A 15,703-nucleotide genomic window follows, 5' to 3' on the forward strand; every position below is an offset into this window, starting at 1 on the left:
ATCTGAGATGATATTATTTTACGATATTAATCTATGCACTGTACACAAATCATTTTTACTGTAAGAAAAACACAATGTCAACAGGTTAAATCTATTAGCTCTATTTAAATTTGTTGACCTCCACAAGACTTAACAAATATAAGAAATCATTAAAAACTCTCAATTTTGTCCTTTGTTATTGAACACCGAAAAAGTTACAGTATCTGCACTTAACTGGCGTCGTAAACATGTTACAGATAATGTATCTCTCCGCTCTCCTCTGAATCTTCTCTCTAACCAGCACAGACAGTATAATGCACATGGAAACATTTCCTTTTTTCAGAAGGAGCACAACTTCAGGAAATGTGACCAACAGAGAGGACTAATTTATGTTCAGAACTACACAGTATACAGTGGTATGCAAAAGTTTGGGCACCCCTCTGAGATTTCATGACAATTTGCTTTTCCTTTATAATAGAAGATCACAGCAACAACATTTGTTTTCCTACAAAGATGTAGACGTTTTAGTGTTTTCCAGACCAAAATTCTTAGGGTAGCATTACATAGTTTTATTATAATAAAATAAAATGCAAAAAATGGGATGTGCAAAAGTTTGGGCACCCTTATAAATAGCATTCATTTCAACACCTGTACGGATTTATAGCTGACAGGTTGCTGCACAAAATTGCTTTGATTAGCTCATTAGACCTTCAATTACAAAGACAGGTGGAACCAATCATGAAAAAGGCTATTTAACATAGGTAATAGCTGGCTGTGCCTGGCCTAGGTTCTTTCTTAGGGAGTGGCAAGATGGGGACCTCAAAACAACTCTCCACTGACCTGAAAGCTAAGATAATCCAACATTATAAATTAGGAGAAGGGTACAAAAAATTATCTGACAGGTTTAAACTGTCTGTCTCCACAGTCAGAAACGTAGTTGTGAAATGGAAGGCCACAGGAACAGTCCGTGTGAAGGAAAGATGTGGTAGGCCGACAAAAATAGGGGAAAGGCACAGGCGAAGGATGGTGAAAATGGTCACAGAGAAGCCACAGACCACCTCCAGAGAACTACAACAACATCTGGCTGCTGATGGTGTAGTTGTTCACCGTTCCACAATCCAGCGTACTTTGCACCAGGAAGAGCTCATTGGAAGGGTGATGTGCAAAAAGCCTTTCCTGAGTGTTAATCACAAGAAGAGTCGCATGAGGTATGCAAAAGCACATCTGGACAAGCCAGAAGCATTTTGGAACAAAATACTGTGGTCAGATGAGACCAAGATTGAGTTATTTGGTCATAACATGAACAGGTATGCATGGCGAAAAAAACACACTGCATTCAATGAAAAGAACTTGTTGCCCACTGTAAAATTTGGTGGAGGATCTATCATGTTATGGGGCTGTGTGGCTAGCACAGGTACTGGAAAACTTGTTAAAGTTGAGGGCCACATGAATTCCTTACAGTACCAGGAGATTCTTGACAAGAATGTTCTAGAGTCAGTCACAAAGTTGAAGCTACGCCGGGGTTGGATTTTTCAGCAGGACAATGATCCTAAGCACCGATCAAAATCCACCAAGGAATTCATGCAGAAGCACAGGTACAATGTTCTGGAATGGCCATCCCAGTCCCCAGACCTTAACATCATTGAAAATGTATGGATTTATTTGAAGAAGGCTGTCCATGCACGGAGGCCAAGAAACCTGACTGAACTGGAGACGTTTTGTGTGGAAGAATGGGCCAAAATACCACCTGCCAGGCTTAAGGGACTTGTCTGTGGCTACAGGAGGCGTCTACAGGCCGTTATTGCAGCAAAAGGAGGCAATACTAAATATTAATGGAATTATTTCTTAGGGGTGCCCAAATTTATGCACATGCCTATTTTTGTTTGAATGCACATAAACATGTTTCTGTTTGACCAATAAAAGTTATTTCACTACTGAGATGTTTCTGTTACCATAAGGTATAACATATGTTAAAATGAAGTTGCTGCTTCAAAAGCTCAGCAAGTGACAAACTGATGCAGTGGTTTTCCTAAGGGGTGCCCAAACTTTTGCATACCAACTGTATGCACATTTAAAAAGAAAACAATGGCAAAACATATTCGCCATTATCTCCACCATAAGCACTTTGTAAGTCAAAAGGCTTCTATATTACAAGGCTTTTCGCTTTGATAACATCTTTTTCCATCACTTTGTAGGCATAAAAAAGTTCATTAAAATTGTCAACCACAAGATCTTTCACAACGGAGTAGATAGCACTATCAACTTAAAGAACCTTGTCTATTTTGCAAAAAACAGGCATCCCATTGTCAAACATCTTCAAGGGGGGACCCTTATCAAAAAAGTTAGTTTTTACATAAGGGGGGACCCTTATCAAAAAGGATTTTTTTACATAAGGGGGGGGACCCTTATTAAAAAGCAATTTCTTACATAAGGGGGGACCCTTATCAAAAAATATATTTTTACGTAAGGGGGGACCCTTATCAAAAAAGCTATTTTTTACGTAAGGGGGGACCCTTATCAAAAAATAATTTTTACGTAAGGGGGGACCCTTATCAAAAAAGCAATTTTTTACGTAAGGGGGGACCCTTATCAAAAAATATATTTTTTACGTAAGGGGGGACCCTTATCAAAAAATATATTTTTACGTAAGGGGGGACCCTTATCAAAAAATATATTTTTTACGTAAGGGGGGACCCTTATCAAAAAAGATATTTTTTACGTAAGGGGGGACCCTTATCAAAAAAGATATTTTTACGTAAGGGGGGACCCTTATCAAAAAAGATATTTTTTACGTAAGGGGGGACCCTTATCAAAAAAGCAATTTTTTACGTAAGGGGGGACCCTTATCAAAAAATATATTTTTTACGTAAGGGGGGACCCTTATCAAAAAATAATTTTTACGTAAGGGGGGACCCTTATCAAAAAAGATATTTTTTACGTAAGGGGGGACCCTTATCAAAAAATATATTTTTTACGTAAGGGGGGACCCTTATCAAAAAATATAATTTTTACGTAAGGGGGGACCCTTATCAAAAAATATATTTTTACGTAAGGGGGGACCCTTATCAAAAAATAATTTTTACGTAAGGGGGGACCCTTATCAAAAAATCTATTTTTTACGTAAGGGGGGACCCTTATCAAAAAATATATTTTTTACGTAAGGGGGGACCCTTATCAAAAAATATAATTTTTACGTAAGGGGGGACCCTTATCAAAAAATATAATTTTTACGTAAGGGGGGACCCTTATCAAAAAATATATTTTTACGTAAGGGGGGACCCTTATCAAAAAGATAATTTTTACGTAAGGGGGGACCCTTATCAAAAAATATATTTTTACGTAAGGGGGGACCCTTATCAAAAAATATATTTTTTACGTAAGGGGGGACCCTTATCAAAAAAGATAATTTTTACGTAAGGGGGGACCCTTATCAAAAAAGCAATTTTTTACGTAAGGGGGGACCCTTATCAAAAAGATAATTTTTACGTAAGGGGGGACCCTTATCAAAAAGATAATTTTTACGTAAGGGGGGACCCTTATCAAAAAATCAATTTTTACGTAAGGGGGGACCCTTATCAAAAAAGCAATTTTTTACGTAAGGGGGGACCCTTATCAAAAAATATATTTTTTACGTAAGGGGGGACCCTTATCAAAAAGATAATTTTTACGTAAGGGGGGACCCTTATCAAAAAATATATTTTTTACGTAAGGGGGGACCCTTATCAAAAAATAATTTTTTACGTAAGGGGGGACCCTTATCAAAAAAGATAATTTTTACGTAAGGGGGGACCCTTATCAAAAAAGATAATTTTTACGTAAGGGGGGACCCTTATCAAAAAATCAATTTTTTACGTAAGGGGGGACCCTTATCAAAAAATCAATTTTTTACGTAAGGGGGGACCCTTATCAAAAAGATAATTTTTACGTAAGGGGGGACCCTTATCAAAAAGATAATTTTTACGTAAGGGGGGACCCTTATCAAAAAATATATTTTTTACGTAAGGGGGGACCCTTATCAAAAAATATATTTTTTACGTAAGGGGGGACCCTTATCAAAAAAGCAATTTTTTACGTAAGGGGGGACCCTTATCAAAAAATATAATTTTTACGTAAGGGGGGACCCTTATCAAAAAATATATTTTTTACGTAAGGGGGGACCCTTATCAAAAAGATCATTTTTTACGTAAGGGGGGACCCTTATCAAAAAAGATATTTTTTACGTAAGGGGGGACCCTTATCAAAAAATATATTTTTTACGTAAGGGGGGACCCTTATCAAAAAATATATTTTTTACGTAAGGGGGGACCCTTATCAAAAAATATAATTTTTACGTAAGGGGGGACCCTTATCAAAAATATAATTTTTACGTAAGGGGGGACCCTTATCAAAAAATATATTTTTACGTAAGGGGGGACCCTTATCAAAAAATAATTTTTACGTAAGGGGGGACCCTTATCAAAAAATATATTTTTTACGTAAGGGGGGACCCTTATCAAAAAAGCAATTTTTTACGTAAGGGGGGACCCTTATCAAAAAATATATTTTTACGTAAGGGGGGACCCTTATCAAAAAGATAATTTTTACGTAAGGGGGGACCCTTATCAAAAATATAATTTTTACGTAAGGGGGGACCCTTATCAAAAAAGATATTTTTACGTAAGGGGGGACCCTTATCAAAAAATATAATTTTTACGTAAGGGGGGACCCTTATCAAAAAATATATTTTTACGTAAGGGGGGACCCTTATCAAAAAATATATTTTTACGTAAGGGGGGACCCTTATCAAAAAATAATTTTTACGTAAGGGGGGACCCTTATCAAAAAAGATAATTTTTACGTAAGGGGGGACCCTTATCAAAAAATAATTTTTACGTAAGGGGGGACCCTTATCAAAAAATATAATTTTTACGTAAGGGGGGACCCTTATCAAAAAATATAATTTTTACGTAAGGGGGGACCCTTATCAAAAAATATAATTTTTACGTAAGGGGGGACCCTTATCAAAAATATAATTTTTACGTAAGGGGGGACCCTTATCAAAAAATATAATTTTTACGTAAGGGGGGACCCTTATCAAAAAATATAATTTTTACGTAAGGGGGGACCCTTATCAAAAAATATAATTTTTACGTAAGGGGGGACCCTTATCAAAAAATATATTTTTACGTAAGGGGGGACCCTTATCAAAAAATAATTTTTACGTAAGGGGGGACCCTTATCAAAAAATATATTTTTTACGTAAGGGGGGACCCTTATCAAAAAATATATTTTTACGTAAGGGGGGACCCTTATCAAAAAATATATTTTTTACGTAAGGGGGGACCCTTATCAAAAAATATAATTTTTACGTAAGGGGGGACCCTTATCAAAAAATATATTTTTTACGTAAGGGGGGACCCTTATCAAAAAATAATTTTTTACGTAAGGGGGGACCCTTATCAAAAAATATATTTTTTACGTAAGGGGGGACCCTTATCAAAAAATATATTTTTACGTAAGGGGGGACCCTTATCAAAAATATATTTTTTACGTAAGGGGGGACCCTTATCAAAAAATAATTTTTACGTAAGGGGGGACCCTTATCAAAAAATATATTTTTACGTAAGGGGGGACCCTTATCAAAAAATATAATTTTTACGTAAGGGGGGACCCTTATCAAAAAATATAATTTTTACGTAAGGGGGGACCCTTATCAAAAAATATATTTTTACGTAAGGGGGGACCCTTATCAAAAAATATATTTTTTACGTAAGGGGGGACCCTTATCAAAAAATAATTTTTTACGTAAGGGGGGACCCTTATCAAAAAATATATTTTTTACGTAAGGGGGGACTTTTATCAAAAAGATAATTTTTACAGAAGGGGGGACCCTTATCAAAAAAGCAATTATTTACGTAAGGGGGGACCCTTATCAAAAAATATATTTTTTACGTAAGGGGGGACCCTTATCAAAAAGATAATTTTTACGTAAGGGGGGACCCTTATCAAAAAATATATTTTTTACGTAAGGGGGGACCCTTATCAAAAAAGATCATTTTTACGTAAGCGGGGACCCTTATCAAAAAATATATTTTTTACGTAAGGGGGGACCCTTATCAAAAAAGCAATTTTTTACGTAAGCGGGGACCCTTATCAAAAAATATATTTTTTACGTAAGGGGGGACCATTATCAAAAAAGATCATTTTTACTTAAAGGGGGGACCCTTATCAAAAATATATTTTTTACGTAAGGGGGGACCCTTATCAAAAAAGCAATTATTTACGTAAGGGGGGACCCTTATCAAAAAAGATCATTTTTACGTAAGGGGGGACCCTTATCAAAAAATATATTTTTTACGTAAGGGGGGACCCTTATCAAAAAAGATCATTTTTACGTAAGGGGGGACCCTTATCAAAAAATATATTTTTTACGTAAGGGGGGACCCTTATCAAAAAAGCAATTATTTACGTAAGGGGGGACCCTTATCAAAAAAGCAATTTTTTACGTAAGGGGGGACCCTTATCAAAAAATATATTTTTTACGTAAGGGGGGACCTTATCAAAAAGATAATTTTTACATAAGGGAGGACCCTTATCAAAAAAGATATTTTCTATTAACGGGGGACCCTTATCAAAAAGATAATTTTTACGTAAGGGGGGACCCTTATCAAAAAAGCAATTTTTTACGTAAGGGGGGACCCTTATCAAAAAAGATCATTTTTACATAAGGGGGACCCTTATCAAAAAAGATATTTTTACTTAACGGGGGACCCTTATCAAAAAGATAATTTTTACGTAAGGGGGGACCCTTATCAAAAAATGATCCTTTTTGATAAGGGTCCCCCCTTATGTAAAAATGATCCTTTTTGATAAGGGTCCCCCCTTATGTAAAAAGTATCTTTTTTGATAAGGGTCCCCCCTTATGTAAAAATGATGCTTTTTGTTAAGGGTCCCCCCTTATGTAAAAATTATCCTTTTCGATAAGGGTCCCCCCTTATGTAAAAAATGTATTTATTGATAAGGGTCCCCCCTTATGTAAAAATTATCCTTTTTGATAAGGGTCCCCCCTTATGTAAAAATTATCCTTTTCGATAAAGGTCCCCCCTTATGTAAAAAATATATTTATTGATAAGGGTCCCCCCTTACGTAAAAATCATCCTTTTTGATAAGGGTCCCCCCTTATGTAAATATTATATTTATTGATAAGGGTCCCCCCTTATGTAAAAATTATCTTATTTGATAAGGGTCCCCCTTATGTAAATATTATATTTATTGATAAGGGTCCCCCTTATGTAAAAAATACCCTTTTTGATAAGGGTCCCCCCTTATGTAAAAATTATCTTATTTGATAACGGTCCCACCTTATGTAAAAATTATCTTATTTGATAAGGGTCCCCCCTTATGTAAAAAACATCCTTTTTGATAAGGGTCCCCCCTTATGTAAATGTTATATTTATTGATAAGGGTCCCCCCTTATCTAAAAATGATATTTATTGTTAAGGGTCCCCCCTTATGTAAAAAACATCCTTTTTGATAAGGGTCCCCCCTTATGTAAAAATGATATTTATTGTTAAGGGTCCCCCCTTATGTAAAAATTATCCTTTTTGATAAGGGTCCCCCCTTATGTAAAAATGATCCTTTTTGTTAAGGGTCCTCCCTTATGTAAAAATTATCCTTTTTGATAAGGGTCCCCCCTTATGTAAAAATGATCCTTTTTGATTAGGGTCCCCCCTTATGTAAAAATGATCCTTTTTGTTAAGGGTCCCCCCTTATGTAAAAATGATGCTTTTTGTTAAGGGTCCCCCGTTATGTAAAAAATGTATTTATTGATAAGGGTCCCCCCTTATGTAAAAAATATCCTTTTTGATAAGGGTCCCCCCTTATGTAAAAATTATCTTATTTGATAACGGTCCCCCCTTATGTAAAAATTATCTTATTTGATAAGGGTCCCCCCTTATGTAAAAAACATCCTTTTTGATAAGGGTCCCCCCTTATGTAAAAATGATATTTATTGTTAAGGGTCCCCCCTTATGTAAAAATGATCCTTTTTGTTAAGGGTCCCCCCTTATGTAAAAATTATATTCATTATTAAGGGTCCCCCCTTATGTAAAAAATGGATTTATTGATAAGGGTCCCCCCTTATGTAAAAATGATCCTTTCTGATAAGGGTCCCCCCTTATGTAAAAAATATATTTATTGATAAGGGTCCCCCCTTACGTAAAAAACATCCTTTTTGATAAGGGTCCCCCCTTATGTAAAAATGATCCTTTTTGATAACGGTCCCCCCTTATGTAAAAATGATCCTTTTTGTTAAGGGTCCCCCCTTATGTAAAAATTATATTCATTATTAAGGGTCCCCCCTTATGTAAAAAATGGATTTATTGATAAGGGTCCCCCCTTATGTAAAAATGATCCTTTCTGATAAGGGTCCCCCCTTATGTAAAAATGATCCTTTTTGATAAGGGTCCCCCCTTATGATCCTTTTTGATAAGGGTCCCCCCTTATGTAAAAATGATCCTTTTTGATAAGGGTCCCCCCTTCTGTAAAAATTATATTTATTGATAAGGGTCCCCCCTTATGTAAAAATTATCAAATTTGATAAGGGTCCCCCCTTATGTAAAAAATGTATTCATTGATAAGGGTTCCCCCTTATGTAAAAATTATCCTTTTCGATAAGGGTCCCCCCTTATGTAAAAATGATCCTTTTTGATAAGGGTCCCCCCTTACGTAAAAAATATCGTTTTTAATAAGGGCCCCCCCTTATGTAAAAATTATCCTTGTTGATAAGGGTCCCCCCTTATGTAAAAATTATCCTTTTTAATAAGGGCCCCCCCTTATGTAAAAATGATCCTTTTTGATACGGGTCCCCCCTTATGTAAAAATGATCCTTTTTGATAAGGGTCCCCCCTTATGTAAAAATTATATTTATTGATAAGGGTCCCCCCTTATGTAAAAATTATATTTATTGATAAGGGTCCCCCCTTATGTAAAAATTATATTTATTGATAAGGGTCCCCCCTTATGTAAAAATGATCTTTTTGATAAGGGTCCCCCCTTATGTAAAAATTATCCTTTTTGTTAAGGGTCCCCCCTTATGTAAAAATTATCCTTTTTGATAAGGGTCCCCCCTTATGTAAAAATTATAGTTATTGATAAGGGTCCCCCCTTATGTAAAAATTATCCTTTTTGATAAGGGTCCCCCCTTATGTAAAAATGATCCTTTTTCATAAGGGTCCCCCCTTATGTAAAAATTATCCTTTTTGATAAGGGTCCCCCCTTATGTAAAAATTATAGTTATTGATAAGGGTCCCCCCTTATGTAAAAATGATCCTTTTTGATAAGGGTCCCCCCTTATGTAAAAAATATATTTATTGATAAGGGTCCCCCCTTAAATAAATAATTAATAAATAAATGAATAATTCGGATCATATTTTTGTGTTGTGTTAATTTATCCTTCAATCTAACTTTTTGGTAATTTTCAACCATGCCCAATGCAAGCCTCAGCTACTTTTAGTTTGTTCCCTGAAGACGCTACATGTACCCTTAATCAAATAGTTGTCATTGTATTTCATCTCGTAACAGGATGTATAGATCAGCTGCAGCTAATGGATCTGCTGGATCATCCCATCCGTTCTCCGCCATGAGTAGAAAACCCAGTTCAAAAACAGTTTCATCGCATGGAAACTGGCCTTTGGGAGTACACTCTTCCATACACAAATTGGCCTACTCCATGGCAATAGGTTTGAGTCTATCCTCAGCACTGTGCAACTCTGGGAATGAGTACATAATCACTAGCCGACCAGATGCTGTGTCATCAGTTGATCTTGGTCTGATTTTGTGGGAATTCCAGGTGTTGACCACTTCATCAACTTCATCCTGCATAGAAATAAGCACAGTGAATGTAAACGACACATGTCTTAAGAAGCTTTCAGACATAACATCTACATGTCTAGATGGAGGCTGAGGTTGCTGCAATGTCCATTAACATAATGAATTATAATATGATTGTAACTCATACTACTTTTATTAATGACTCATCTCAGAAGGAAATGAAATATTTTACCTGAACAAGATTAAGGTAACAGAATTGGATAAGACTTTTGTCCAAAAAGTCTCCTGTGAAGTGCCCATCATCCTGGAGAGTTTGGAACAGGTTCATCCAGAACTGCGCACTCTGTTTGCAGAGTATACCCCACCATCCTTCAATGCGCTGGTTTGCTGTGCTTCTTCCATAAAGCTTTTCTCCCCAGCAAAACTGTCCGGGTGGTTCCTTCGCAAAAACATCTGCATTTCTTCTACGGAAACACTTTCCGTGCCCCTGTCTGCACGAATCCTCTCTGGACATCCACCTATACCTGAAACTGTTTTGATAAAGTAACTTGCAACTACTTTAGGATCACTGTTTGTGTTATAGGCCTCCATCCATAACACATAGCAGTTAAAACCATCTATACAGCCGTTAATGGCAATGCCATAGGGCTTTAGCTTATAATAGCCATCCATGTGCCAAAGTGCATTTGGCCCTCTGCATCTGTACTGACATGTTCTCAAGCAGCGGGCTCATCTTAATTCCAGACCTTGTGGATCAACCAGTTTGATGATGCGTCTTATGCTATCTTGTGACACAACAAGGCCCTGTTGAATTGCACTGTGATGTAGACAACCGTATCCCTGCATCTGTCCATTAGTCATGATCTCATGCTGTACAAAAGCTAGCACTTCCTCCAAGTCAGACTGGTTCTTCCTCCTGAACAGGTTAAGTCTTTTACAGATTTTTTTTTTTACAATATCAGGTTTCCCACAACCACAACGGGCTATATTACTTTATTCTAGACGACATGACGTTTGTGATTTTGATGGTTAATATGGGGTGAGGGTTAGGACAGTTAGGTTAAGGGTTAGAAATCGACCTAGCCTGTAAGCTAACACACTTACTGCTAGCTAAACATGGTCTGCATTTCACAACACGTTTGCGTTGTTTTACGAACGTCAAAACAACGCAAATAGATTTATAACTCACCTTTTGTTCTGCCATTTGGAATATGCTTTCCTCCGGGACCCCTCTGGCGCGCAGAAACTCCGTTACCTACTTCATTGTTCCGTAGTGCATTATGAGAGTCTCTCGCTGAAGTTGGGCCACTACAGGAACCCGTACTTCTGAGAAGAAAGTCCGAATTCTGAGATTAAAGTCAGAATTCTGACATGCCCCAAACATTTTTTTCATGTGGCCCTAATCCTCTTCCGTACTCTTTTGTTCCGGACCGCCAGACAGTAACTACTGATGAGCTCGTCTCATTCAGCGGCCTGTGGACGCGTGTACCGGGCTATTGAGCCACAGCTGTGAAACTTTTTTAAAACCTACTGCTACATCGTTTTATTAAATACTCCCTTTAAAACTTCTATGACGAGCTTCACTTCGTTTTCTTTTAAATCTACTCCTGGACTTCGAATAAAAGAACATTTCCTACACTATGATTCCCAGTCCAAGCCCCTACTGACTGAGCCACTGCTGGACAAGTTTAAAATGTTCAGTCTCCCTGCAAAGTAAACATAAACAGAAGATGTGACCGAGGCTAAAGCTATGTTTCTTACATTTAAATACATTGAAAATACAACATTTCTGTTTTCTTTTTTACGTTTACAGGTGTTGCCAGATAGTCACACTAACTGCAAACATGGGTTTGTTACACAACCTGTCAAAGGAAGTGAAAATTAAAGTATAAAATAACAACAACAGTAAAAACTCTGTTTGCTGCCAACAAATACAAAAAAGAATTCAAAGAACTACAGGAACTACTTCCTGCTGAAAAAAAACCCTGGCAGTATCCTCTATCAGTCATTCCACTGTGGCACATACCATAGGTCTGCTTCCGGATACACCCAGTGACCAACACATTTCTCTTGAATTGGAAGGAAGATTTATGGATTTTTACTTAATCAAAAGCTAAGAGTTATGCTACTTTGGCAAAACAACGTGTCAGACCAGCCAAGCACAGTGATGTCAACCATTATAAATCAAGTTCTTAACTTAGTTTACCAGAGGACCTCAGGACCTAAGGTACAGTAACATCATATCTGATAATTAATGGGGAAACCTTTATTTCACATTTCTTATGTGCATATTACATGAACTTTACTAATTTAGACTACTATTAATTAGTATTTGGTACCAAAAACAATGAGTCACTATTTTATTCAGTCTTGAATTTTTGAAAATTTAAGAATGTATTTCATAATGTTTGATTAATAGGAACCACACGTTTTTAGTCTTTGAAGTTTCAATTCAATGTCAATTGACCAGGAAACCAAAAATGGAATCCATTTTATGTAAATTTTGTCTGAATGTAAAATAAAGATGTGTTAGCTGCTACTCTGTAAGTGATTTGATGCAGAGAATTCCTGTTTTGTTGTAGTTAAAACATGTTTGTCATGCCCTACATGAGGAGCAGCTAGAACCAAGTTAGCAAGTAGCTAGCTACCTAGTTGGTACAAATGCCAATATTGAAGTTTGTGTTATCTCTCTTTTGTCCCTTTTAATGTAACATCTTTAAATGACCACAAATTGAATCATAGCAATTGATATAACAAAATGTCTAAGGCATACATTTTGCTTTTATAAAATACTGCTCAAATCCAGCAAGTGGCTTTTTTTCAAAATCTGAATATAAAAAACATCTGGCCTTGTAAGACACAACAAATATACATACTGTGGTTGGTGAACGTCATCTTATTTACATAGGGCTGAAGGCATTCAACAAAGTAAATGTCAACCATCAATCTTTAGCCAATAATCAGTGCATCCCTGACTAAATATGAAGATATTTGCCCTCTGGACTTAGCGGGGACCATTCACAAAGGATAGAAGACAGCGATACATTCAAACCAAACTGAAAACTGCACAACTCCAAGTGAATGATAATGTTGCTTTGTATCTGCTGGATGAGTATATGGCTACATTTTCCAACAAGTTCACCATATCAATGTAAAAGTGTTTTCTGCTTTTGAAAGGTTCAAGAAGTTGGAAAAATACATGAAAAAATTGAAAACTATTTGCACAACCAAGGTTTCGAAGCTAACCACTGTCAAAGAAAGGGCCTGTGGCTCTAGGACATGCTGTAGGAAGTCTGTTTAAAAGTCTAGGCCAGAGTCTTCAACATTACTGTGTTTATTTCATCCAAGTGAAAGAAAAAATGTTCCCTCCTTTCAGGCGTATCTCCTGGTTTTGTGGATATATATTGTCTATATTTGTATGCAAATATGGGGGACTGGAGCTCGTTGGGGAAGCTGCTGGAGAGCGCCCAGGAACACTCCACTGTTGTGGGCAAAGTCTGGCTCACAGTGCTGTTCATCTTCCGCATCCTGGTGCTGGGAGGCGTCGCTGAGAAGGTGTGGGGCGACGAGCAGTCCGGCTTCCTATGTGACACAAAGCAGCTCGGTTGTCAGAACGTCTGCTATGACAAGACCTTCCCTATTTCTCACATCCGCTTCTGGTCAATGCAGATCATCTTTGTCTCAACGCCAACTCTCATTTATCTCGGCCACATTATTTATCTGGTCCGTTTGGAGGAAAAGGAAAAACTGAAAGAGAAGGACCTTGCCATGCAGAGTGAACAGCAAACCCAGCAATCACATGTCACTAAAGCGAAGAAGGCCTCAATTAAAGACAACCAGGGCCATGTTCGCTTGAAAGGTGCACTCTTGCGTACGTACGTCTTCAACATTATTTTCAAGACCCTTTTTGAGGTGTTCTTTATTGTAGCTCAGTACCTCCTGTATGGTTTTGAGCTCAGGCCCATGTACACCTGCAACCACTTGCCTTGCCCCAACAAGGTGAACTGCTACATCACCAGAACTACTGAGAAGACGATCTTCATCCTCTTCATGTTGACCGTGGCCTGCGTCTCTCTGCTGCTCAACCTGGTAGAAATTTACCATCTGGGTTTCAAAAAGTGTCAGCAGGGCCTCCGTTGCAGTCGATCACATTCTGTCAATGAGGCTTCCAAGCCCCTAACTGAAGACAAACCAATGGAGCAAACCTCAGCCCACAGCAGCAAAGTGGTCTTCGAGCAGAACAAAAACAATATGGCGATGAAGAAAGGTCAAGAAGAGGAAGATGATGCGGAAGAGAATAAACTCAACAGACATGCCTTATTAGAGTTGCAAAATCAGCATAGAGACGGGAACCGGAAGGATGACCTGATTATTTAGAGACCTTTTATGTGTTTCATCAGAGATTCAGGAACAACATGCCTTGGCCTGTGAAAATATTTGCATGTGTTTGGTGTATTGACTTCAAAGTAGTTTTCCACTCACTCTGTATTTTTGAATTGATGATCTTCCATATGTGGGTGATTAAGTATACGAGCAATTGACTTCCTGAAAAGCATGCAGGAGATATCAAAAGCACAAAGGTGTTTTTAAACAAAAATGAAGCTCTTCATTATACTAATTTATGACTTTGATTAAAGTGATGGGATTTAAAAGAATGCACGGTTCTTACTCATGTTGTTTATCGGATAGAAGCTCTGTTGTTTCTAAAGGTCAAACATTACAATTTCTTTCTCACCTGTCACAAAAGTTGTCACAGACATACTCTAGTGATATTTCTTCTACTCACATGCAGCTTTAACACAGCATAGCCAGTGCTGGAGGCAAGTTCGTGTTAGTGTGATGTCATAAGAACAGGCGTAAATGTTTTAATTAATGTTCTGTTCATCTGCAGCTAAGGAACATGAACTAGATTTTCTGATTTAAACCTGTTATTTTTGATTATCTAAATAGTAAACGCTAAACTATATGTGATTTCCTCCGACAGGTTGTGTAGTGATGTCTGGTTTGGCAGCTTTGTGTCTCCTGCTTCTGCAGACTGGAGCTTTCGGGTTTGAAGTATACTTTGCCGGTCTAGGCCTTCTACCCTTCTCTTCGTTCGCTCACAAGGATATCACTCAAACACCTATCCTAAATGCCACCGTACAGGCGTGTCGCACTCTGGCCCTGGCCGAGGGCAAAGACTTCACTTTTCCTGTAAGTAATAAATTCAACCTAAATACATTTTTATTTGAATGATGACCAGTACCTGTTTTGTTAATTATTATTATCCATTATTGTGTGTGTGTGTGTGTGTGTGTGTGTGTGTGTGTGTGTGTGTGTGTGTGTGTGTGTGTGTGTGTGTGTGTGTGTGTGTGTGTGTGTGTGTGTGTGTGTGTGTGTGTGTGTGTGTGTGTGTGTGTGTGTGTGTGTGTGACTCTATAACCATCATGGTTACAGACCCCCACACATATAACAAACTCTGACTATAACACCCCCTTGTTGTGTTAATGACTGAGCAATATATACCTGGCTGCTATACTCAGAATGATTTCTGAGGTCTATTTTTGTGTATTTTGTAAATTGTGTGTTTCTTCTATATATTTGTTGTATCTTGGGTGTGATATTATTAAGCTGTCTTTGGCTCTTCCTGCTGTACAAATGAAAATGTGCCCTATATGGGACGAGTAAAGGTATTCTGGTCCTGATCCTGATTCTGATTCTGATTCTGATTCTGATTCTGATTCTGACCATGCCCCTAAACTTATTTAACCTCTGCTAGTGATAGGGCAGGGACCCAAAAAAAAAGCCTTCCTCACTGAGTGATTGGTTAGAATTATAGATAATATTATTAACCTGAGAAAACGCAGGGAGTCAATGCTGAGTCCAAGATATTTGAAGCTGCTCACCTGTTCACCTGCTTCACCTTGCCAACTTT

General features: G+C 37.5%; 1 protein-coding gene across 1 annotated transcript; it reads left to right on the forward strand.

Annotated features, from left to right (window-relative positions):
• The first annotated feature begins 11,845 nt into the window (after positions 1-11,845).
• LOC134872579 (gap junction alpha-3 protein-like) lies at positions 11,846-14,765 on the forward strand. Its single transcript, XM_063895955.1, has 2 exons — positions 11,846-12,016; positions 13,166-14,765. Exon 2 carries the CDS (start codon positions 13,216-13,218, stop codon positions 14,164-14,166), a length of 951 nt encoding a protein of 316 aa, XP_063752025.1. The 5' UTR covers positions 11,846-12,016; positions 13,166-13,215; the 3' UTR covers positions 14,167-14,765.
• The last annotated feature ends 938 nt before the right edge of the window (positions 14,766-15,703 follow it).

This window comes from Eleginops maclovinus, chromosome 11, assembly GCF_036324505.1.
Source record: "Eleginops maclovinus isolate JMC-PN-2008 ecotype Puerto Natales chromosome 11, JC_Emac_rtc_rv5, whole genome shotgun sequence".
Taxonomy (NCBI): Eukaryota; Metazoa; Chordata; class Actinopteri; order Perciformes; family Eleginopidae; genus Eleginops; species Eleginops maclovinus.